Source organism: Ptychodera flava, chromosome 14, assembly GCF_041260155.1.
Source record: "Ptychodera flava strain L36383 chromosome 14, AS_Pfla_20210202, whole genome shotgun sequence".
Classification (NCBI taxonomy): domain Eukaryota; kingdom Metazoa; phylum Hemichordata; class Enteropneusta; family Ptychoderidae; genus Ptychodera; species Ptychodera flava.
This window is the reverse complement of record NC_091941.1, coordinates 36649798-36676307: the sequence shown is the minus strand read 5'-3', so window position 1 is coordinate 36676307 and position 26510 is coordinate 36649798. Positions and strand designations below refer to the sequence as shown.

Below are 26510 nucleotides of genomic sequence, written 5' to 3'. Positions count from 1 at the left end.
TATACTGGATAGCTATGTAGGCAAATCAAATGGCTAGTCTTTATTTAAAGGTATACTTTCACCTGTTCCAATTTTGCCACAGTTACAATGGAAAGAGAAAATCTAACCAATCACAGATTTTAAGCAGGTGGCCATTTTTTAAAAACAGCGCCCTCACATGGGCATTTTGAATAGCAAGGAACCCTTTGACCATACATGGGCATATTTAGATTACAGGTGACTGTATACCTTTAAGTAATAGATAGTTTTGCCATTGTATTTCTTGCATAGATTCTGATACATTGTATGTGAATCTGCTGCTGGCAGTCAACACCTGGAGCACATTCAATACATATTAAAACTGCTCCAATAAGTGATTTTCATGTACTTTCAAAGGAGAGCTTTATTACATGCCTCGATGTGAGTGCAAATTAGTGCATTGCTTTGAATAGGAACATCCGGGATGCGGGCCTGTGAACGATGTACTGACCGGTTTCCATGGTTACCCGGTCCAGTGAAGCCCTTCGACGTTTTCGACGTCAAAGTAGACGCTTAACGCTAGATGTAAAATATCCATGCGCGCACTGCTATTTTGATTTTCGTTAAAATCTGTTTGATGCTGGTCGATAATGGTAAAATTGTTTGAAAATGCCCTGCATGTAATTAAATGTCATATAGCATTAACCGTGAAGAGGCATGTAATAAAAATATTATTGCCTGAATACATGGGTTTATGTGCCCTCGCAGCAGGAGACAATTTGCCCTCCTGGCGTCGGGCAAATCATCATCTGCTCTCAGGCACATAAACCATGTATTCAGGCAATAATATATAGTACCGACCTTAGACCTGCAACAGCCTGGACGCAAACATGCTCATACACACTACATGTATAACAACATTGGCCACTGCTTGTCCCAGAGATACTACACGTACTCCAAACACTCAGTTTAAAATCTTTGATTTTATTACACCATTGATATGTTACAAACTATTGTTGTACGGTGCAAGCTTGGTATAAAACCACAATAAAACACAAAGGGACCAGACAATGCTGTCAGTCCAAAACAGTCACACATCATTTTCTGTGAATTTCCATAAATGCTATCTGTACTTTCTCTATGACACACTTTAAACTTCATGTCCAATTTCTTTCATAATCATTATTTTGAACAAAGTAAACTTGTTGGGGATTTTCATTCAAAATATCTTGCATCTTGATGCCCCGAAAATATTTATCAAAAAGGGAAAAATTTGATTTTGTTTTTTCACAAAACCATGATTTGATAATTAATCTCTGCTAGTCAAGCTGAGGGTTCAAAAGGTTAAAGGTCACACAAATCTCTACTTACATGTGTACAGCTATTCATATCTGTATCAAGTAATGGGATTTAGGCCTGCTAACACTAAATGCTTTTTACAGAAATATAAACAAACTTTCAAAAATCCTTTGAGGTTTTTAAAAAAATAAACAAAATATCAGTTGATTAAAAATGCAACAAATACCACGTAAAGCTGTTGTTTACCAGGACATAAAATATTTAATTGTGTGAAATACAAAAATAATTGGCAATAGAATTGATAGAAATCTCAAATATATAACTAAATATGTTAATAAATTCTAATACAAACATCGATAAGTATGTCTTGCAAAAATCTCACCATGAACTCCAAATGTTTGCTTTGTTTAAAATGATGATAGAATTTTTTCATGAGAAGTTTGTGTTTATGATTTGCATCTTTTTATAACTATTCTAGATTCGTAAAAAAGTTCGTGGAGAATTTATACTGCTATAAACAAACTTCACTTATAAATAAATCTTTACTTTAAATTCTACAAAAAGCATCTTCTTAAAGAAACTTGAAATTCATACAATAAAGCATGTTTAAAAGGTAAAATTCTAGCAGGTAATTTAAAATTACAATGATTTAAATCTAACTATGATAGTTGTTCATTGACAGTGAATGCCAGGTGCAATATTCTATTTAGAAATTCCTGGTCTTGTACATAATGAGAAAAATTAGTATGCGGCTTGCCCATGATATTGCTCAAGCACAATAAACATAAACTCTATGATAAAACCACCTCTGCAAGGAAACTACAAAGCTATCATTGCATTGTTACTCTGCCAAAGATACAGTTTACTGGACAACTTTTCATCATTTTTCTCCTATTCAAGAGCTCTTTGAAGATATTCAATATTGTCATAACTTGGAAAATGTACTGGTAACAATGCCATCACAACATATCATTTGATCGGCGTTCCTTGAAAGGTAAGTTGTCTGCATATCTGCGATTATCATGTTTATCAACAATTCATTTTTTCAACATTTGGCTGAAAGCAATTTGCTGTCACTTTCATCCTTGTCTGTGTAAATTTGTCATTGTTCTTGGTTGTATAGGACCAATGAAAGGCTTTTGGTGAAGTGCTGACACTTGTAGCTTGTTACACCAAATGGTTTCTTTGTCATCTACAATTATGACAAGCGGAAAGGCTTTGTGAATTTTGTAGTTATCAACATGGCTTTCAAAGGCAATGCTGGTCCTCAGCAAACATTGAAATAAATTCAGGTGATTTTACCCTGCAGTTGAATGTTTGTGCAGATTCCGAATCTTGTCACAAATGATATTATACAGCTTTTGGTATGAACCTCACTGTCATGTGAAAGCCACGCTGAATCTGACCAGGAAGCATAGCATGGTTGAGGGCGCTGTCCATTACCATGAGTACATATACCTTAAATTAATCATGGTGAAAACACACCTACTTATATGTTGGAATCTGTTACAAACTTTAAAAAATACCAGCCTTTCTTATGCAGGAAATTTTGAAATACCCTTACTCTAGTATTTGTAAAATATTTGTAAAACAATTTCTCGAGATAAAAACATGTAGAGATTGTTTGTGTTTTGTTTGGTTCATCCACTCGGCAGCTGACAAAACAATGGCTCTGCTGTATATCACAACTTCAGCCATTTCTATTGAATTCAAAAACTGGCTTTAGTCACTCACTGCAGCATTCCATCCCTAGATGAAATTCTCACTGGTATTTTCATTGCAAGCAGCAGCTTCCGACATAAAACGTCACACATGTAACAGATTTGAGGGCAGGAAATATTCCTGTAAACTATTCCAAATTTGGAATAATACATTAAAAAAAACTTGCTATCCACTAGCAATTATTCAAAAAATCTCAGATTTAACGATATGGTTACTGATTTTTAAAAGAACGTATGTCCCCATTTTTTTGCAGAAAGTTTAGCAATTAACCTATGAAAATTTGTCTCATTGCAGCCTAACATGCAATTTTAGAATGCTTTTCAATTTTTATAGAGATTTCTTTTAATTAGCCTATGATAAATTTAGTAGTACTAAACATGGAAAGCTTTAGAAAATAACCTGTTTTATTATATTACATCCTTTTTCAGTGTAAATTTGAAGTGACCTGAACCTAAAAGAAATAAGTTTTATGGCTGCATTTGACAAGTCACATCAATGAAGCATTTCTGACTGAAAATTTTCATTGGCTTCGTCAGACTGGGATCTATTCATCTGAAGTGTGTTGAGAGTGGCATCCCTCAGCTGCTCATTTTGGATTGCATCACACTTTGCGTTTAGAAATTCCAAGCTATCGAAACAATCACCCTGCCCATCAACACCTGGTACATGTGAGTTTGGCATTGTAACATTATTGGGGACACTGGAAGGGTTCGGAAGCATGTTTGGAGTATTTTGACGGATATCTGGGACTGGAGCATCACCAGCTTGAAGTTGAAGCAAGTCTGGGGCATTGTCTTCTGTCTCTACCTTGACAGTGGCATGTTGTTGGGCGTTGGGAGCTGAAATCCCCGTCATGTGACTGCCACTACTATTTTGTTGGAAACCTTGACCTTGCTGCTGAAGGTATTCCTCCAGGATCTGTGCAGCATCTGGTCTTCCTATCTTGCGTAGTATCTGGATTAGTTCACCTAACTCTTTACTTGCATCATGGTTGGATTCCCAGATCAACAAGAGTTCATCTGTAGGGCTAGATTTCATTTTAAAGTTTTCAATGAGAGCACTGAGCTTCATCTCGTCTGCCAACATGCGCCAGTCATTTCCAATGGGGTCGCGCAGCGGATTTAACCGCAAGCCAAGCTGACATTTGATATGAAACGGGATCACCTTTCGTAGCCTGTCTACAGCTAAAGGTGGATGCTGTTGCAATTGTCTGATGGTGCTTTCTGCAGATGGAGATCTTTGAAAGAAAGCGTTGTTGGTGGATGGAAAACTCTGCACAGAGCCATCAAATGATGGTGGGGGTAGTGCAAGCATTGGTCTTTCAACAGCTCTCGGCGGGGGTCGTTGACTCCAAGGATCTACATAGGATGCTGGATAACTTGCTCCTACAGGTACATGTACTGGCTTTGGTGGCTGAAAATATAAAAAGAAATTATAATTCAGTCATTAATCTGGCATGAAAGATTGTAAAAATGTATGTACAGTCTGAACCACATTTCAGTTTCAGTGGTATTAATAACATTCACAAAAACATTATTTTTCTAGCCAGATGCTATCCTGTTCCTCCGTCATATCTCTCTGTTTCTGTCTCTCTCCTCTCTCTCTCTCTCTCTCTCACACACATTTCTCTCTTTCTCTCTCGCTCAGTTCCGTTCTAGTTTGCTCTGTATTTTCCTGCAGTTTTTTCACAGTAACACTCATAATCAATGGCCCAGTGCCAGAGGAGCGCTTCTCTAGTGTTAACGCATAGCAGATACGCCCCTCTTGCACTGAGACATGTATGATATTGTCTGATTCATTCTTTTTTTAACATTACAAGAGACTGGTTTGTTGTGTCCATGATGATTCCATGTCAAATAAGAGGTATAACCACTGTCCATACAGTGGAACAGAAGGAACAAACACTGAACTTTTTTATAAAAGATGTGAAAAAAAATTACCTCAAGACTCTGACTGACAACAAAGCAAATTGGGCTATTTGTATTGTTTTGTTGGTGTACATGGATGTTGGTTCCAAAATTTAAGGCACCCTTTCCTTGATCAGCAAAGCGGAATGTACAGCTTGTTTTGAAACCTTCCAGGATGTCTTTCCTTGGTAGAGCCTATAAGTACAAGGTGAGAGAAAAAGAGTTATTTAAATTTATTAAAATTTGAGAAAAACCGGCAGCAGCTGAACAAATTTAAAATCCAAGATTTACTCAATTGGGTAAAATTAAAGGTTCTATTTTCACAAAAAGTCTGTGAAAAATTCATTTGTTGTAGATCTGGGCTTCAAAATGTGCCAAAACAAGTAGTAGACCAGGAACATATTTTAAGAATTTGAGAGTCAAAAAGTAACTCACCCTGGCACTTCCTACCTGTAATTATAGAATTCAGGGAGGTGTTTCTATCAGTTACTGTATCTTAAATGGAAACAGTGCTGAATGTATTGTCACTGAGGAATACATTCAATGGTACTTAGATGACATCACACACAACACAGTACCGGGGGTATTTTCATGTAAAGTATCTCAATAAGGCAATTTCAGGAGGAACATATGCAAATTGATAGTTTAATCAGCATATCACTTGATAATTCTATAGTATTGTACATCACATTTAATCTCCATTGACTGTAACTGCCAAGCATTTTGCATTAAGTTTGTTCTCTTTGTGAAATACAGTTTCTTATTCCACTCAATAAATCATGTTCAGAAGCCTGGCAATGACTTTGTCAACACATGCATGGCAATGAATTTGTCAACACATCCTGTATGTGTGTAACGTCAAGTATTATCATTGACAACTGAATTCTAGTCCAGACAAGAATTTCTCTGTCAACAATAACATTACATAATATTCATGATGCATCATGTGTGCAAGAACACTTTCTATTTTGACATGTGTTTGGGGGATGAAGAAGAAAGTATAATGGACAAAAATAAAAAATGCTGATTTTTTACTTATTAAAACAATATATCTCTCTTTGTTCTCAGGATTGTCCGATGGAATGTAGTATCTTTAAACTTCAAACGTTACAAACAGATTCAAAATGATGAAGATGTTACCAGAAGTTACAGGTATTGTCTCTGTTCTTGCATAAATGTAAATAAATCAACTGTACACTTCCACTTAGTTTACAGACATTACCCTATTGGTCACAGGATCTAGAAACAACAGCTGACAAATCAAACAAACCAGTCAGGTGATCACAGAAGTCCAGTCAACTTCATCACAAACATCAGCCAACAAATTACAGCAGTGTTTTCTCTGCATGTTCATTGAAGGGGCAATTTCTGCCCCATTCATCAAAATTAGGGGGCAGACTTGACTTGACAACAGCAAATTAACAGGTAACTACACCATGCGCTTGGGTCACCATCATATGGGCGTATTTGCTTGCTGTGTTTTGTGCATGATTTTCGTGCTGTCAGTAACTTTTAAAGGGCAGAGAGTGGTTCGAAATGCACAATTTGTGCAATTGCACAGTCGATAGAAAACCCTATTACAGTCAACTAATAAACACTATTCAACAGTTTGCCAACCAATTGCTGGAAATACAGTAGCTGACAAATCATAGAAATCGACTGACCAATATGAAATCAGCCAATAAGGATTAAAACCAAGCAACTTTGACATACTAGATAGTTACAGTGACAAAAATTAAAATGATACAAATAAATAAAGAGTACTTACAATTTGTGTTGGACAATTGATTAATGCCCATCCATCGTCAATATGGGTCAAGATAACATCCAAATCCATGTTGTTGTCAAAAAAAGGATAATATTTTGTCGCTTCAGCAAGAGTGCCATTCATTTGTTTCTCTTCATTTATCATTTCCTAAAAATGAATATTTTGCATTTACTAGTGAGTCAGTTAATCGATAAAGCATTTACTGTTGGTTTTACCTAGAATGTGCAGGATTGTACAGGCAAGAATACAAAAAAGGCAAAATTTCAATGTTTCATTAGAGTTTGACATTAAATAATGTATGATAGATTGAAAACTGAAATGAGGTTGGAAAGAGATTCAGCTAATGTCCTCTATGGTGAGTATGACAGACAATAAATTGTAATAAAACAAGAGAAGGCTACAGGAAGAATTCTATTCACATGTAACCTTTGTATGTATGTCAGAATAACACATTAACAAAATTGGATGTTAGCTGGGTTAATTTTGCACACACTCAAGTTCTTAATTTTGATCAAGCACATGACCTTTGACCTGATTTTATCGGATGTCCTCATACCTGATATGCATCTGGAGTGCCATTGATGGCGTAGACCCGTAGAACAGCATTGGAATGTGAATGACTCATTGGCGCCGCAAACACAGCAACTTTGATACGCTTTGACATGTCCTCCGTCATTGTGGCGCTCATTCCGTACTTTGTGAAATGATCCGTGATAACAATACATCTTGTCTCATCCACAATACAAGAACAGTCTCCTTGGTCAAGGATGGATTTCTTCTGCCAGTTGTTTTCTGTTCCTGCAAGAATTTAGAAAGTTGATTTTTCACGTAAGCAACTTGTAACTGATTTTTGGACAAATATTAACAATTTTCACTTTAAGTTCTTTTAAGGAAATGCTAGAGTCATTAATCTTTCAATCCTCCTGTGAAAGTATTAATCAGCAGCTATACTGCCAAATCACATAAACTGTAATTTATTTCATAATCTGCTATATACATTTATTTATTGTGTAGAAATTTACATTCTAACAAGATAGTATTTACTAGGAAGTATCAAGAGTATCAATGCTGAAAATGACCTTGACATCAGTACATGTTTAGAAAGTATTATAATTCAGAGGAAAGATTTAACATAGAGAAATTAACTTACCAATTTCTGTATTGCTACAATGCAGATTGATGAATCCTCTGTGTTTATCCTTGAAATTAAGGCAATGCTGGAAAGACAGTGCCACGGGTGTTTGGAATTTCAACCCAGTTGGCTCGCAGCAAACAACAGGACTGACCCACGATTCACCGTTTTCCAAGGGAGGCTTGTCAACTTTGCACCAGCTGACACTCAGGAAGATTTTCTGTGGTTGCCCAGACGGAATGGCATTCTGGGGAACCACCAGGCAAACTCCAAACTCCGGCATTTCCAGCTTCCCGCCATTATGATCGATCACGGCAGACACAGTCGGGTAGAACTCAGTCTGCGGAACTACCTGCTCAGCCTCCATTACCTCTGTCTCCATTTGCTGACAGGGGTTGGAGTTAGGTACTGTTTGATCATTATGTGTGTTTGGAATCTTAAAAGGTGGGTTGATACCATAAACTGTACCATTTCCTCCTTCTGGTAAGTCAGGAGCAATTGCATTCAACTCATCAGCAGCATCTCCAACACTGACACTGGCAAATGGCTCCTTCATATCAATCACTGGACTCCCATCACAGACAACATCACTCCCCAAGGCTCCCAAAGCTCTCTGAGCAGGGTTCATGCGCTGTCTGAAATCTGGCTTTGGAGTAGACGAGCTGTTTGCCTCAAATTCACTAGCAGCGAAGAATTCTGACACAGCATCTGCTGAAAGCTTTCCAAAGTCAGTCTCCGATGTCGGGGATAAACCTGGGAATATTTGATCAAAAAATTTGTCTTCGGTGGCGCTGGATTCAATCTTTGGTGACCGTTGATGGGTGAAGGAGAAGCTGTCATCACTGATTGGTGAAAACGACTGCGCCTCTGCTGCTCTTCTAGGTGATCTCATTTGAGGATGTCTCCCCTGTCTTTCAAGGATTTCATTCATTGCCTGTGCTACACCTGGTGCCTGATAAGACTCAGCCTGGAAGTCAAGGACACTAGTGAAGGGAAAGTCACCAGGTGGCTTTGTCAATGTCGGAAGTGCTGGTGCTGCTTGTGGGATAGGGACTTCTTTCCTATGATGTCGTATTACAGGAGGGTTTCCAGCTGCAAAGCCATGCTGTCCTGCTGTACTTGGTGGAACTTGACGGATGCCTGGCATAAGTGTTGTAGCTGTGTGGGCTGGTGGTTCGTGAACCCTGTCAGTGCCATACGGCCTCTTCAATGCTTGCCTCCCTGGCATTGCCCCTCTTGGTGGCATCATCTGTGGATGACGTTGCATGGCATTTTGTTGTTGATAGACAGGACCACTAGGACGGACAGCAAACATACCACCTGAGTTCTCTCCCACTTTCCTCCGTAATAATTCCCTGACATCATAGCCTGGTCGTGGAATTAACTCTGGCTTTGGCAATTGTTCTTTGGAAAAAACAACAAAAATTATGTTAATAGGAAAACCTGACTGCTGCTCACATGAACCCATAACCATTTTATAGTATATGACAGTGATTGATTGCAGTCCAAAATTTTGCCAGCATTTCACAAAAGACAGCAGAAAATGTTTCATCACATACATATTCAGAATGGAGTTTTTATCAAAATATCAGTAACACATGTTCTCCGGTGAAATAAAAGAACAGACAAGAGTATTAATCGTCACCACGAAACATAATATTCATGATTTTGAGGGATAATAGGGTAGTGGAAGATTGAAAGTCACTTACTATTGCGACTAAATGGTTGGTTTCCTGTGAGAAATTTACTAAAATTGGCCACTTTCTGCCTCTTCCTTTGAATGCCTTCATCGTCTGAAAGAAAGACACATGATGAAACATAATGAAATATTTTTGGTGAAACACGTTTCTCCTTTACTGTAAAGCTACAGCATAAATGGATTGTCCGGTATTACCAGCTATTAGTGCAAGATATGGGGCAGATTAGTATTAATTTATGCAAATTATATTAAGGAGCACTGTTTCGGTATTGTTTCGGCATTTAAATTTTATGCTAATAATTCTTTATCAATGTGAAATATTCATCTGCCCGGCATTGTGTATTATATAATTACCAGATTACACAATCAAAAGAGGGAATGATAAAAACAATAGCTACTTCTGACGGGTGAAAACTGCAGATTTAATATGAACCTAATCTTAACATAAATTAAAGGAAAAATTAAAAAATTAAAAAAGTTTTACTTTCCCTGAGCATCCACAGCTTCTGAAGATTTCTGCAGGAAGTTTTGTCCTTTAGAAAAATGTCTTAAATGAATCAAATGTGCGCCACTTTCTTTTAATCTTCTTGTGTAACTCACTTATTGTAGGACAAAGGCTAAAATGTATGATCTATGAAACTCACCTGATTCTGCTGGTTTGTATATGAATTTGACTGGATCACTGTATTCGCTGTCAGAGGGTCTAAAGAGCTTGATTTGTACGGTAATTGAATTTGTGATGTCCAGCTTTCGATAGGCCGGTGTTTTGAATACAATAGCATACTATGAAGAAATAAATAGAAAGACAGGTTGTTGACTGAGAACACATTCATTTGAACAAATTTTACATAATCTTTCATTGTCAAGTTTAGTTTATCAAGTGATTTTCCCTTGTGATTTCCGCATTTCAAGCATTTTATGATGGATAATACATGCTATGGTCTTGCATCTCTCCCTCTCTCTCTCTCTCTCTCTCTCTCTCTCTCTCTCTCTCACACAAACACACACGCACACACACACAAACACACACACACACACACACACATGTACACAACTTTGTGCTCCATATATATGGTAATTAAAGCCTACTTGTTTGTGGACGTCACTTTGTCCGAAGTCTGCCCGTGCTTCCCACTGTTCCTCCATAAAGCGGACTTCAATGTCTTCTGTAAAAGAGAGACATGGAAATAAATTTTTAAAGTATAACAAAAAGTGGTTATATAAAACTTGTATAGCTTTAAATATTTGGAATTCAATATTCATCTTCATTATAGACAACTTTGACATTTTATTCAGCCACAGAACCAATACTTATATGCTAAATCAAGAGACTCCATAGAAAGATGAAAAGATTTAGGTGAAGAACAACATTATCTGGTCATGATATTACAGGCTTATTCCTGACTGCTAATGCTGGAAATTTTGAAACAGTCTTGCTAATACTGATAAAATATGCTCTACAATACTCCATACACCAGTGTCACAAGCATTTTTAGATCAACATATCTTGCTAAGCTGCATGTCCATCAAAACTGTCATGATAAACCACAGTTTAAGAATGGATGCACACATGATGACATGTATTCGCTCAAAAAGTAATGAACAGTGTTGAGTTATCCATTCCAAGTGACCTGGTGACCTCCATAGTTTGGAAACACATAAACTCACAAATCACATGTAAGTTGTAAGTTACCTATAGTGCACGTGACAATCATGATAACACATGTACATTTCTTACCTTTTTTGACCTTTTCTACAAACATGTAGATTTCATCCCCACCGGACACTTTCCCACTTGTTTTATCTATTCGTACAATTTGTAAATTGCACATTCCAGCTGCTTCTGTAAATAAAGAATACAATTAAAGGTGAACAATTGTACTGTGATTTCAAGGATTTATCAGTAGTTCAAGTTTACACCAATTTCATCCAAATTTGTTTAAGTTTATGAGTGAATGAGTAACATATACTGTGTAAACATACATATATTAAGCACATTTTCCCCAATACAAATTGGCTAGTAATGTTATCCCCTAATCACATTATAGTCAAAATGCGTTTTATTTTAAATGTTTGTAGGTTGTACAAATTTTGTACATAGAGGACATTCCTCAGTTTACTTCAAAACAAATACATACCCGTGCTGAATATATTTAAAATGTAAAATGAAAGAGGCAATTTCCTTCATGTGAACAAATGAAAAACAAGTAGAAGTACCATTTCAGAGTGCAAATTCAATTAGAGATGTTGATCTGGTCACAAGCTTGTACGATTAAATAAGTGTGTGAAAACTCACTTTTATCATACACTGGATTAGACAAAACTGGCTGGGATACTACAGCCATAGAGCCTGGATAATCGGGATGTTCTTGGTAAAGCTGGAAACAAAGACGCAAGCAGTTGACATCCAGATCGTCTGGTCTTCTTGATGTTTCTTCTGTAAAATAATGGTATTAAGAAATGTGACACACCTACATCAAAGGTTTTACAACGATAATGAAGGATATCATGACAAATATACACCTGACAATACATGTACCAATGAAGTTCAATTTTTCAAACAATTTGTATTATTCTTTCTCCATTCTAAAAGCTTACAGCAAAAACGATTATTGGTGTCACAGACTTTGTAGAGAGTTAAATTGAATGTCACATGATCATTGCAAAAACTAAGTGTTGGAATGATATAGTTCAATGGTTCAAACATGTGGACAGTAATGGACACGACATGATGTACAATGTTGGTTACATACAATAAATTAGACAATTTTCAATAACTTACCCCTGAATGCCTGTCTTGGATTTTTTAGTTTCAGTTCAAACGCTTCTTTTATTTCTTTCTTCCTTTCACATCTCACACCCATACCTGAACAACTGTTGAAAATTCAAAATCATGATTATTATGATCTGGAAAACTATAATCATTTACTATTTCAGATCATGATCATAAACAACATACAACTTAAACTCGCAAAATTTTGACTCTAACATAATGCAAATGTTAAGTACTTAAATAACAAAACATTTCACAAATGAAGCAAACGTGTGCAAAACAATATATTGTAACCAGAGGCTTATCACATAATTGGTACATTGTTCAAAGTCTGTCAGATCAAATGCTTGAAACATCCAAATCTAGGAAACATGGAAGACTGTGACCATAAATAGTTGCTTGGTAAAGTGGTATAGCTAAAGGTTTAACACAGGACAACCATGTAAATAATCTGGTTTTTCCTGGTATCCAATACAATCCAAAGAATATTCCAAATAATAATTTGTACAATCTTACTGTACATAGTGATTACCAAATTTACAACTATATTTTAAGCTAATACCCAAACATTTGTTGAACAATGTAATACATTCAATATATTGAGAAAGAAATATACCTAATATTATCCATGATCTGTTTTAAATATCAGCAACTGTATTTATCCTTTTTAACCCTTTGAGTGCTGTAATTTATTTCCCTCCAAAATTTTTGTGCAACATTTTACCAATTGTTATTAATTTTTCTGTAAATTTTGTGATAATTTTGGACCAAATGGCCATCACATTTCATTTGCCACAGTTTTTTATCAAAATTTTGGCAAAAATCTGAAAAAAATTGACTGGGGTACTTTTTGTACAGGCAGCAAAAATTGACTTTGGCACTCAAAGGGTAAATGAAAAACTTAAACATTCAAGCAATGGGAATATGTCCTGATAATGTTTGACAAAAGACAATTACAAAATAAAAATGTTGGACATGGGTACCTTTGTTACCGTTGACAAACATCCAACTGACACCATTGCCCAGGTTGTACAGACTAAATATTAATGCTATTTATACAACACTTCTTGAAAGCAGATGTTTAGACCAAAAACAAAATGTCCTCAAAAATACAAATATTCCAATTTTTTTCTGCATAATTTGCACAAATCAGAATCACATCAACAATCGCCATAAGCTATTTTCTGAATCACCAATTTAAGTTAACGCAAAATGGCATAATGCACAGAAAATACAAAATTGCTCTTTTCAATAAACAAGAGGATATTTGGGTAAGAAAACCATTCATTTAGACCAAAGGATAAATCCAATATGGCAGTTGTATGTTGAGATGACTGTGGATACAAAACTATGAACGATATGTTCTGTCAGTGGAGCTACCAGCTGTACAAAGGGCAAACTCTGATATATGCCATGTTTGAAAGAGATTCTGTATGGTGACCTATTTAAGAAATTTCCAGTTTGTTTTATGTCATGAAGAAAAAAAATGTTAAATGAGATAAAATATACACATTTTGCCACTTTTACTTATCACCAAACATTGTCTACAAACCTGTATTGTAAGAGTGATGGATTATTCTGAGTCTCATCGTTTACAATTTTCTCACTCCAAAATTTAAAAATATTTGCCCTCTCACTGTGTGTCCAGGGACATTTACACATTTGTAATCACTTGACCTTTTGCTCTTGGACCTCATACTTCAGTTGTACAAAAACCAACAGGACAAACTTAATAACAAATTCACAAGAATGTTGAAAACCATTCCAGCTCTTTCTATCGAAATGGTGATTTATGGCAGCTGTACTCTGAACAAGAAAAAAGTAAAAACATATAGTGTGATAGTGGAATTCACAACGTCTAAAAGATGTTTTCGCTTGTGTGTGTGAGTCAGTGAACCCTGGCAGCTAAGGGGCTTCATATAATAGCACCACAAAAAAACAGGAAGCAGAAACTTAATGTATCCACAATGGTCGTAATCAAAGAAAAGGGAAGTTTTACTACTCAGTGAAAATCTGTTACAATTGAGTGAATGGCGATGGCTTCACTGAAACAACAAGAATGAAAAAAATATCATGTGATTTTGTTTTAGGAATATGAAAATTTGCAGGAAATAATTATTGACATCAGTATCATATGCAAGTTACCATATTTAATACAGGTTGTTAATTGCAAAAACAATCCAGGAAGCAGCCACAAGTAGCAAAATATACAACCACTTGTAATAAAAGCAGCAGAATAATTCTAAAAACAAATCATTGAAATTCCTTTGATTTTAAACTCTGACAGTAGTAAAGTCAATATTTTTGCTTGAACTGGTATGGCAACACCATTGTTGCTGCACTCAAAATTAATTGCTTTTGCAGAACTGTAAAGATCCAATGTATGTACAACATATTTCACTCTGTTGGTTTCTACTACATCGGGTTGACATCTGTACTGTAGTACACACACAACTTAATTTGCTTCACAAATTCTCCTTTTTGAAGAGATTAATCACCACCTTTATACAGCTCATGACATGTGTGTGAATATTGTAAAATTCTAAGCATGGTTACAAAAACAGCACACCATTGATGAAAACTGTGAAATAATTTGTGATGAAGATATTTACTCTGTATTATACAAGACTAAGACAAACGTTCCCTATGCCACCATGACCTGATTCAACACAACAATTGTGAATGGGAACTGTATGGTGATATTATACTTTGTTGTTGACAATTACTGCCTTGAATTCTAGTACATGTAGTATGGCATGAGTGTTTATACCTGGGTTGGTTATCAAAGGTCAACACAAGGGAACTGAAACTTCCCATCATCATAAACGTGATACTAAAGGATTCATGTTGCCAAGCAACATGATCCAGGGAATTTTTAATATTCATCACAACATGGGAGTTTGTAGTTTTTATTCATACAGTACTGTATTATAATACAAGAATACACGTATGTAACCCGTGGCAACAAATATGTAAATACTAGCTCCAATGTGTCTGATGTCATGGACAACAACTGCCGGAGCTAAGCAAATTTTGAGTATGATTCAATTTCAGTGTCTAAAAATTTATTTAAAAACTTCCAATATTTCAATAATTGGTACACAAAATAAGCATCCATATTTCTGCAAACAGAATAGATGATGTTCCGCTGATTGCGAGATCTCGCGAGACTTTAATACATGCCCGTAGAAACAGGTTTCCAGCTTAGTACTAACAAGTCAAACTTTGTATGGAACTAGAAAAAGTGCAGAACTGAGCAAAGATTGCAACTTCATATATTTTATGCAGTGTTTAACGTAATTAGCGACTTGTCCTGTTTTTGCGCAGTTTGTCCTGTGTTGCGAGAACACGTCCACTGCGAACCACATATTCTCGCGATATCTCGGAATGTCTCGCGCTGTTCGGAACATGGTCTATTGGACAAACCTCCGAGGAAATCAATGATTTCAAGCAACAAATGTGCACTTCTGCGATATTGTTAACAAATGAAGAGCTTTCTTGTCAAATCACAAAAACTGCTTTGCTTTATCTCAAGGCTGCATCAAGGCTTCTCATCATATTTATTTCTACTAATATTTGTGCAAACAATACCAAATCCAAAAAAGTTGACAGAAAATTGCGTAAAGAGATCTGTGTCAATTAGCATTGTGAACAGTGTGTGTGTGTAGGATGTAAGCAGTGATGACTGTGTCTGCACTGCAGGGGCCTTTTATAGTGTTATCGCTGACCTCACCGTCAAAATAAGCCTTGCACCTTGGGGTTAATTCAATATGACTTACCTACAAATAATATTTATGAAGGTATTACGATGTCTCATTTTCTTTTATGGGTGTTGTGCAATCTTTTGCACAAATAACTGAGCACTGTACGAGTACTGAGCTGAGCTATGTAAACTTAGCATTCCATTGAGTTTTATGCCTGTCACTATAGGCCATCAATTTTAATGTTCAGTCCTAAGTTCTAAATGCCTTTGACGCAGTGTGTCAGCCAAACAATATTTTTGATTAAATGACTTCCCTTTACTATTATTACAACGGGTCATTCAAAAGCAGAGTAACCCTTGAAAAAAATCAAAACTCCCTTGTGTTTCAATTGAAAGCATGATCTCTCCATTGTCTGTCTGTTGTAAAACATGAATTATGCAATAACTACGAGCATATCTGCATGACAGAATATCACTGACATAAAACAAACCGTCCAAATCTATTTTGCCAGAGGAAATTGAGTTAAACATGAAGTTAGTAAGATATCTAATCACTGATTTCAGAGAAAATTTGATGAGGTGTTTTGTGTCTAAATTTCTTGCAATGACTTCCAATATTGTATGTGAGCTATGAAAATTTAGAGAAAACAACAAATTCTACATCAAATTGATTATGCACCAAATAACAACTTGCCCTGTTTATTACTTTGATTTTTGTAATATTCAGTTTCTTCACAAAGGCAATTGTCTTAGAAATAGACAAATACAATGTATACACTATGCAATATTATTTATTAAGGGGATTTAGTAGCTCTAATGTTTGACTATATTTTTATCATTTGTTTATTCTTCATAAAACAAATAAATCTCTTGTTCCTCTCTTTAAAATACATTGAATTACAAAATATTACAACTGCAAACACAAGGCATGTACATGTTATCTGTTCAAATAATAAATTCTCATCTGTCAACAATAGTATTAGACAACAATAGTATCCCCATTACTGGAGGTACGGGATGGGCCTCTTCACGGGAGAGACGGAAGTTGAATATGATAAGAATATGGAACAGGTTACTTGTGATGCCTGATAACAGGCTCACGAAGAAAGTGTTCATTTGAGATCTTAACATTAATAATAATAATTGGTCGTCAGAGGTTTATGATGTTTTCAATGAATTAGGAAGGGCTGACATAATTGATTCTGTCGTATCATGTAATCTGTCCATGGTAAAGGACCTATTATATAATCACACAAAACAGGAATGGGCTAGCTTTGCCCGAGCTACGAACATACGTAACTTTTAAAGAGACCTGTGGCCCTGAAGAGTACCTTAAGGTAAATCTGTGTCGGAGCCAGAGGTCTCTCGTTGCTTATTTAAGATCAGGTACCCTCCCCTTGCGTATTGAAATGGGTAGATTTCAAGACCTAGACGTAGAAGATAGAACTTGTGAATTTTGTGATTTATGCGTACCCCAGAAACGGAAACGCATTTTCTGTTTTACTGTAAGGCATATGGCCATCGTCGTAGAATACTATATGACAAAATTACAGAAAAATTAGCAAACTTCAGTGACTTATCAGACCCTGAAAAGTATAAATTCTTATTTATAAATTGTTGTAGACCATTAGCTCGCTTTGTTGAAGCAGCTTATACTGTCAGGAAAAATTTTTTGTATCACCAGTGCTAATTTATTGTACTTTACTGCTTTGAAGTGACCTGTAAGCCCGCGTGGGCTGGTTGCACGTATAGTATTTTTACAGTTTAGCATTTTGTATTTTGTCACAGTTGCAGCAGAGAGCAGCGAGTGCAAATGTCACTATAATAAATATCCATACCATTAGACATTCCATGCGCGGTGCTGTGTTGACAAGCTGAGCACAGGGCATTTTATCATGGATTTTAGGGGCCAGAACAAGAACTTGTATTATGCAATCTGATATTGTCTTTTAGATTATGGTGCTATCAAGAAACATTTGAAGTGAACTAAATTATTTGACAAACAAAATACATAAACCTGCTTTGTGATCAGCTCAGGTATTTTTCTATCTTATCATTAAATATACAGTAAAATTGGTGGTGAGAGCATGACAAAACTATTGAAGAAGATGACGTTAGCCAAGTTTCACAAACATATATAACAAGTACTGAGTTTAATGATATGATATGGTTCATGTGTACCGCCAGTACAGTACCTCTGATCATTGTTTGATCATTGTGTATTGTAAGTGAACATAGTGGTGCGGCATAAACCAAAATTTTCATAACAATTGTGCATTTTGTGATAAAAGCACGAAATTTGGTACGATTGTAGATCATCATAATATAAATCAATTTGGATACCGAGCCACCACAGGTTGAGCTCGTTCTGGTCTGGCGGCCATTTTTAAAAATGGCGACCATCAGTCACTATAAAATCCAATAGTTGCTGCTCTACAGATGATTCTGTGGTGAATAAAGGACGTATTTCCATCATAAATGCCTTTTAAGTTTACCATTTGCATATTTTTTGTTTTAAAATCAATTTGGATACAGATCCCTCACAGTTAGAGCCTCGTTCTGGTATGACAGCCATCTTTAAATATGACGACCGTCAATTACTGTAAAATCCCGTAGTTGCTGCTCTTACAGATGACTCTGTGGTAAAAAGAGGATGTATTACCATCATAAATGCATATTAAGATTACTATTTGCATTTTTTACTGTTTTATAATTTCATTTTACCAGAAAAACGGGTTCTCTTAATAAATTATTGACAATATGGTTGCAACAAGGCAAAAGTGGGAGATTCAAAATTGTCAAATTGAATGTTTTATACGATGATCAGCTGTCAGCTGTTCTGTGCAGTTAACTATCAGAAGGTACTGTACAGACATTTTTTTATTCTTATTTGTAATCGTTGATGTACCAGTTTTAAGCATTTTAGAGTTGTAGCTGGTACGTGCGACACTCACCAGGTTTTTGAAAATTGGCCTAAATCGGTCCATGGCGGTGATAGGGAGGGTATGATGCGTCCGAGTGTAAAAACAGCATGTTCCATGTTCTTCCGATGGATGGAGTGTTCTTGAGTAGAAATGTTGAATATGTGCAATATTTTGACATTGACTAATTATCTTTTCTAATTTTTTATAAGTCAGCCATTGACAAGTTTTGCAAGGTGTTAAATCACAAGGCCTGACATGGAAAATTGTGCGGGGAATTTAACCAAATCTCTCACTCTTGTTCATCTACATTCACGCGTAGGCCTACATATCAAAAAGCACAATGACATTTACTGTATAACAAACCTTCTAGTTTTAACGTTAAAAACAATAACATTTTGGGGGAAATCTCTTATCCCCATAATTGTCAATGTTAGAGATTTATCATGTAACTACAATTAGTACATAAGTGCGGCCGTTTAAAATTTGACCACGTGGAAAACACGATTATGTTTGTATATTATTTTTCGGCTATATGTACTATATTTTATACATTACTTTTCATAATTCATTTCACATGAAACTGATCTTGTGTAATTTGATATCTATTTCATAATTTAGATATTGGTTTTTAGAGTTATTCAATGTCAATTGTCTATTGCATAAATATATATATATGGATTAATGCCTATAATATTTTGAACATGGTATATTTTGGTACTAATTTCTTGGTCGTACATAATTTGTTGTTGAAATGCAAAAACCTGGCACCATAAATTAAATTGTATTACTCCACTTTCTTTTGTTTTAACAAACATGAAAGGTAGGGAAAGCAAAGCTAAAACACAATGCTGCACTTTTGTCCGTCATGTCCGTGCTTTGCACTCCCTAGATCTCTGCTTGCTTTTGCATGGTTAGTCAGCTGGCGAGTATTTTATTCCTTTCCATGGTGTTTACATAGGCTAAGACAACAGTTTTAAACGACAATCCTAAATATTTGCCAATCATTTTCTTGTTATCCACTTGACACATACACCCAAGACCTAAGCAAGGTAGTGTTGGCTGGCCAATTATCTGATCAAATGGGAACCTTCCTATACAAACAGTGACACTCCAGTCCAAATTGAAACATAAACCTTAGAGATTTTACGCAGTTCAGTATTCACAATAAATCATTTGCACATTCAGTAACACACAATTACAGAAAAGCTATTACCAAATTTTGAACGTTTTGAACATGTCAGCCCAGCTAAATCTGAACTACTTTATAAAGTATACTGAGTGTAGAAGCAATAATTAGATCGATCAAGTATCAGACACATGCTTTTAAACTATTGAACATCCTTTGATTCAATTCGTAAAGATTAGAAACGATGATTTGATTGGTTCAATATCACATATATCCTGAAATATTTTACTGAGAATGCCATAAAGTACTTAAGAATGGCTATTTAAATTTCTGCTTATTTATGAAGTTTAGAAATTATCATTAGAGCAGCTAAATATTGGACAAATCCCTATTTTTGTTAATGAAGAAAGCCAAGCTAAATGACATATCTTTAGACACTTATGCTAATTTATGAAGTTTAGAAACGATAACTAGAGCAGCTAAATATCAGGTATATCTATTCCATAATATTTTGTTTATGAAGAAAGTCCAGCTTTCTGATATATCTATACAAGTTTTTCTTTAGGAACGCCCAGGTAATTTCGATGTAATGTATAATGTTTAGAAACGATTATGGATCAGCTAAACTGTTGAATTAGCTGTGCTCATTGATACAGTTTAGAAAACAGAACCTTTAAAGGCTGAATTCTGCACCTTGCTTGTCATTCAGTTGGTTGTATAATTCAGTATAATGCCTTTCTTTTTCATCTCAATTACAGCCAGTAGAACAAATACCATAATTAGTTTTCAAAAATTGTTCTGCCAAAAATATTAAATTAGACGTCCACATAAGAACTTTCAGGTCAAATCTTACAAAACAAACTTGAAACAAAATAATTTAATATGCGATGCTGATATTATATGAGATCATCCGTGACTATGATTTTGGCTGACTTCTTTCATAAAGACGTGTTTGGTAAAAATGTATATGTTTCAGGAAATTTGCCGTATCTGTGTACCCCTAGAAATATGATCCCAGTGGCGACTAAATCATATTAAGTTCACTTCATATATTGACATACGTCTGCTACAAACAAAACGGATTTCAAATAAGCATTATAATGCCTTCTGTATTGTGTGGAGGAAAAACAAATGGTAGAACGTAAGATAAACCGTAATTTGAAATGTAATCTTTGGGGTATTAGGCAAGTCTTGGTCCTATTTCATGAAAACTGTAACGCATATTTGTATATTACAAAAGGTCAACTTAAAGAAAAATAAATCGCTTTACTAATGATACCCACGGTTATGTATAAGTTAGGCTCGGCATATGACTTAAACAAAGACAGGTTTAACAAAAATGTTCATGGGTCTCAAAATCGTGATTTTGCGGTACCCTTCAACATATGACTGTGACAGCTGTTGCGTCCCAATATTTTTTCAGTTAAAAGTCTATTTCATATTTGTGACATGGCCTCGTAGCAAATAAACAGATTTCACAAAAGGCATTGCCCAAAAGTCTATTTCGTATTTGTGACAGGTTCTTATAGCAAATAAAACAGATTTCATACAAGGCATTACCCTTTATTATATGTCTAGGTTAAAAAATGGTAGAATATGACGTGTAACAAAAAAGATGCAATTCGCAATACTTTGACTTTACAGTTCCCTTTTCCAGTGATTTTTCTGTTAAAAGTCTCTTTCATATTTTGATATGTCTCCATAGCAAATACAACAGATTGCATAGAGAGAATTGCCCTTTTTGATATGTTTAGGTAAAAATTGGTAGAGCTTGAGATAAGCAGTGCAAGTAATTTGCAATATAAAGTTTGGGGTATAGGTAAGTTTTTGTCATATTTTATAAAAACTTTGGAAGATATTGCATATTAAAATATGTCATCTAAAAGAAGAATAAAATCCCTTTCCAATGTTAGCCCATAAGCTAGGTTATGTAAAAAAATAAGCTCAGCAGATGACTTACAAGAAGACAGGTTAAACGAAAATGCATGCGAGTTGGCAATACTGTAATTTTGCGGTACCCTTCAAGGTATGACCGGTAGACCTATAGCATCCCAATATTTTTCCTATCAAAAGTCTATTTCACATTTTGACATGTCCTTGTAGCACATAAACAGATGTCATACAAAGCATTGCCTTTTGTGTTATGCCAAGGTAAAAAATTGGTAGAATTTCAGATTTTGGGGTATTGGGTAAGTTTTGGTCCCATTTCATAAAAAATCTATCGAAGATATTGCATATTACATATGTCATTTTAAAGAGGAATAAATTTCCATTCTAATGATATCCGACAAGTCAGATTACGTTAAAAAAACTTAGCAGATGACTTACAAGTACTACAAGAAAAAGGCACATGGATAGCAAATGGTTATTTTGCGGTACCGTTCAAAATTGACCATAATAGTTATTGCATCCCTATATTTTTTTCTGTCAAAATTCTATTTCGTATTCTAGGGATCCCAAAGCTTCTAAAAGATAGGTTTGTTATCCTGGGGGTGCAAGTAGACCCCTATAGCCCACGGCCTAGCATTTCTTGACTGCTGACATAGCGTCATCCTTTTATAGGATCTATGCATAAGAATTGTGTGTTTTTGCCTGTATTTACCCGTTTAACAAGTCAGGTGGTGAAGAAAATTTAAAAGAATTTTCAAATAACTCTTTTCACAGTTTCTTATTGAAATTATTCAACCTAAAGTTACCCAACGACTTATGTACCGGTAGTTGACATTTACTGGGTGAGAAATACCTGTCTGGCAGCCATTTTGAAAAATGGTTACCATGGCAACGTTTTGGTAGATTTTCAGTGGCTCGGTATCTGAATTTGTTCAGCACATATTAAGACACATCTGAGCCAAGTTTGGTGCTTTTATCACAAAATGCACATTGGGTTTGCCATGCCGCACCACTAACACTGGTTACTCCTTCTCTTTTATGTTCAAAGTTGATAATGACAGTCATCTTGGGTTGTTTACCAAATAAGCAAGAAAATTTGATCTATGGCTATCAAGTCTGCGACTGAGTCATAAACTTTCCCCTTTCAAGATTTTCCTAAAGGTTGATACGAGCATTTGTTTCTCTGTGAACATTTCTACATACAATTCAATAAACCTATGACATGCTATTAATCTGAAAAAGGCAATATTGAGTCCTGTTTCTGATCTCAACTTCATTAACCTCAGAAAAATCACCACAAAACACTTCAACTTACTCAAGAATCACAATGTTAGTTGAGCAGCCTGTAATTATTTATCTAAATATGATATCAGATATACGAAATTTACTTGAACTTTTGCACTATACATGTCACAGTGTGAAAACAAACAATTAAATTGTTGTATCTAGATATTTGGGATTCCCTACCTGACCAATGTCTGTCCTGGTCCCACTTTTATGATACAAACTCCATCATGACAGTCTTTACCAACCAGACTGTAGGGATGTGGGCATGGTGGGTCTTCTTTGCTAACTGTACTCACTACAAGTTCAGCAGGCCCTGTGCAGTTTATGATCTATCAGGAAATATATTAAAAATGTAAAAAGTAAGTGAACATATTATAGAGAACCTGGGCATTACACTTACTGGCGTATTAACCCTTTCAGGCCTGATTTTCACCCTACATGCCTAAACCACCCCTATATAGGAGTTCACGTTGAAAAGACAAAACTGATGCCTTCACACATGTAAAAGGAAGACACTTTGTGAATGTCAGTAAATGTTTTATCCATCAAGTCAAAGGTGGATTTAACTTTACTCAAAAGTTAATGGGTAATAACCCTTTTCCTGCCAGACACTTCCCCATCTGCCAAGTCAGTAAAAAGCAGTATTGAGCCATGTATTTTCACCCACTTGGCTTGGTCTGTTGAAGCAGATTTAGTCTGTAAAATTCATGTTTGCATTATCGATTTTTCAGAATCCTTAAAATGTTCAATATTTTGTTCAAATACACCATATGAGACAATTGTTGTGCTTCATTGGTTTTAACCAACTTGACCTGATGGCGAAATGTGAACTTGGCAGGATAACAGTAGAGTAATGTACAGTACCCAGGTTCCAAATATTTTATGCTGAAAACTTATTTTGATGATGCATACCTGCACTGAGGGATATGTAGGTCTTTCTGCAGTGCTGCTCTCTCCGACTATACTGCCAGCAGTCTCCCCTTCAGATTTGTAGCGGAATCTCAACTTTCGTGGATGGGGTTGTTCAAAGATTTCAAGGCGTATCGCACCTCCGCCAAGCATGTTGGAATTAACAGATGGGGGTTGAAAACTTCCTTTCCATGCTGAAAATAGGATAATGTATTTCGTAAGGGAATTCTCTCAAAAGATATTTTCAATGATCACTCCGTGCAACTCTTATTCCATTTCTTTGCCTTTTGATAAAGTTGCAAACCAATGGTCTGATTTAACATTTTCTACTTTGTAGATCAATCAACTATTTATCAACAAAATATTTCAACCTCTCAGTTTAAAAATGTTCCTTTCAATATTCAATCATCTTTGGTGATTTGACTTTTAAGGAAATGTGAATAAGACACTCCGAAATACCAATGAAACACTATATGATTTTTACTATTGTCATGTAGCCAATGTTTTATGGTTGTCTGAATTTGCTTTGTCTGATATCAAAATGAAATTGACTTTTTAGCAACTTAAACACAAATGTGGTGATTAATGATATAAGCATGGGATTAAAATGGCATGTGGGATTACCGAACGCTAATCAATTAAGAGCATGCTAAGACACTTTCCTTTTTTCTGCCACTCAGAAATGGCAGAGAATTCAGTCACAACTTGTGTATGTGCTTGTTTCAAGAAAACACAATTTTGACCTGTGGTGCAATGTAACTTACACTCTGAAAAATGATCTAATAATAAATTCATGACAAAAATGAAATAAAGAAATCAACTGATGACTGTTCTGATCTTACCAATGATTTATCACAATCCTATACTATTACAATATATTAAAACACTTCTGCTTCAGCCTTTCTCCCACTAATTACATTTAAAATGTTATAATTACAGAAATTAATTTTGAATAATTAACATCTGCATTAAAATTACATTAGATGCTAGACGGGTTACTTGGCCAGAGAATACCCATGCTGCCTACTTTCATTTTGTATATCACTATGATATCAATGGTTGCTCTTGCTCCATGCTTTACGGTGTGACGTAGCAATGGCATACACACACCCTCGGATTAAATTCCATATATGGAAGTGTGACTCATACGGTTGGTAAACTAGTTTACCAATAGTACAAGAATATTGACAGTTCAGAGAGTGTGTCACACTGTGAAAAAAATAGACTATACTACTGTCACCTGTGAAGATCAGATATGACAAAAGATATGTGGCAAAACTTTACTTGAAACGATTCTGTTTTCATCATCTCTGAATGAATGTGACACTGACAGTTGTGAACGTGTTTAATTAGGTCACGCGAACGACTTTTCCGAGGCAGCCCTGTCTGGCACCACGTGTGTGCAGCGGTTACTCCCCGGGGAGGCGGGGTTCTCCAAAAGGCAGGTGGATTTGTTTGTACCGGTCACCCGCGTAACAATTTCACCACAAGACAAGATCAGCTCAGAACAGGTAATCTGATTCTGGCTCTAATTTAAATCCGGTCTAATCTGCTCCGGTTGTCTTCATTAAAAAAAACCCATTATTCTTACGTTACTTATTTGTTATGACCGTCCATGACAAACTGCAACATCTCTAAAAATTCGAAATGTTTGCTCCGGTCGAGTTTGTGCTTCGAATGTTGGCGCGGCCGTACGTACCCAGGTATATGCCTAACTTAAATTTTAAAATTGATTAAAGAGCCTTGCCATTTGACTGCCTCACATGTTGTACTCGATCTCCCCGCCATTTTCATAGTAGGAGGTCATCACTACCTCAATACAGATACCTGCATGGTTGACTTCGATGCAGTCACAACTTGCAAATACGATCGATCAAGTCCAACCTTACCGTTAGGTAACTATTCATACTAACCTGTTAAACTGTTCTCTTCTATGTCGTTATAGGCATCAGTTCGTAGCATGTCACTAGCTGCCATTTCGACCACTTAGCGGTCAGCGACTGGTAAAATTGTAGTTTGACTGATGAAATTCCAATGGCGGCTCAGGCAATTAAAAAGCTTGTTACTGGTGAAGGTAAAACTGACTGTATGAAAACCAACTTCCGCACGCAAAAATGCTTCAGGGAGTCGTCATTTGGTCTTAATGTGTACTATATTCCGATCTGAGGCTTTACTTGACTATATACTGTAACACAGACCGCGAAATTGGCAAGCAGTGACTCGTGGGCTGTGGCTATATACTTTTGATGCTGTCTTCTGTGGCCTTACCCTCAAGATGAGTTACTGTTCTATATATAGATTAGGGGAATTCCCCTCAAATGCTTGGAAAAACCCTTACCCGATTGGCTGCTTAAGTCACATGTCTAAATTAACATCAGACCGGTGCAATCTGGGTAAAAGCAGTGCGGCTCGA

General features: G+C 35.9%; 1 protein-coding gene across 1 annotated transcript; it reads right to left on the bottom strand.

The window, feature by feature from the left end:
• Positions 1–922: 922 nt before the first annotated feature.
• Positions 923–26357, bottom strand: LOC139150334 (uncharacterized). Its single transcript, XM_070722636.1, has 14 exons — positions 26011–26357; positions 24101–24291; positions 23369–23517; positions 12268–12359; positions 11782–11922; positions 11224–11328; positions 10575–10651; positions 10130–10268; positions 9496–9579; positions 7805–9190; positions 7211–7452; positions 6655–6801; positions 4920–5081; positions 923–4392 (listed from the first exon to the last, which is right to left on the bottom strand). The coding sequence occupies exons 1-14, from the start codon at positions 26072–26074 to the stop codon at positions 3472–3474; spliced, it is 3900 nt and encodes a 1299-aa protein (XP_070578737.1). The 5' UTR covers positions 26075–26357; the 3' UTR covers positions 923–3471.
• Between the last annotated feature and the right edge of the window lie 153 nt (positions 26358–26510).

Excerpts from the sequence above, each read along its gene's own strand:
- LOC139150334 (XM_070722636.1), bottom strand. The coding sequence starts at position 26,074 with ATGGCAGCTAGTGACATGCTACGAACTGATGCCTATAACGACATAGAA. Across the intron at positions 11,329-11,781 it reads TAATCCAGTGTATGATAAAA|AAGCAGCTGGAATGTGCAAT; the intron begins GTGAGTTTTCAC and ends CTTTATTTACAG. Across the intron at positions 6,802-7,210 it reads GCACTCCAGATGCATATCAG|GAAATGATAAATGAAGAGAA; the intron begins GTATGAGGACAT and ends ATTCATTTTTAG.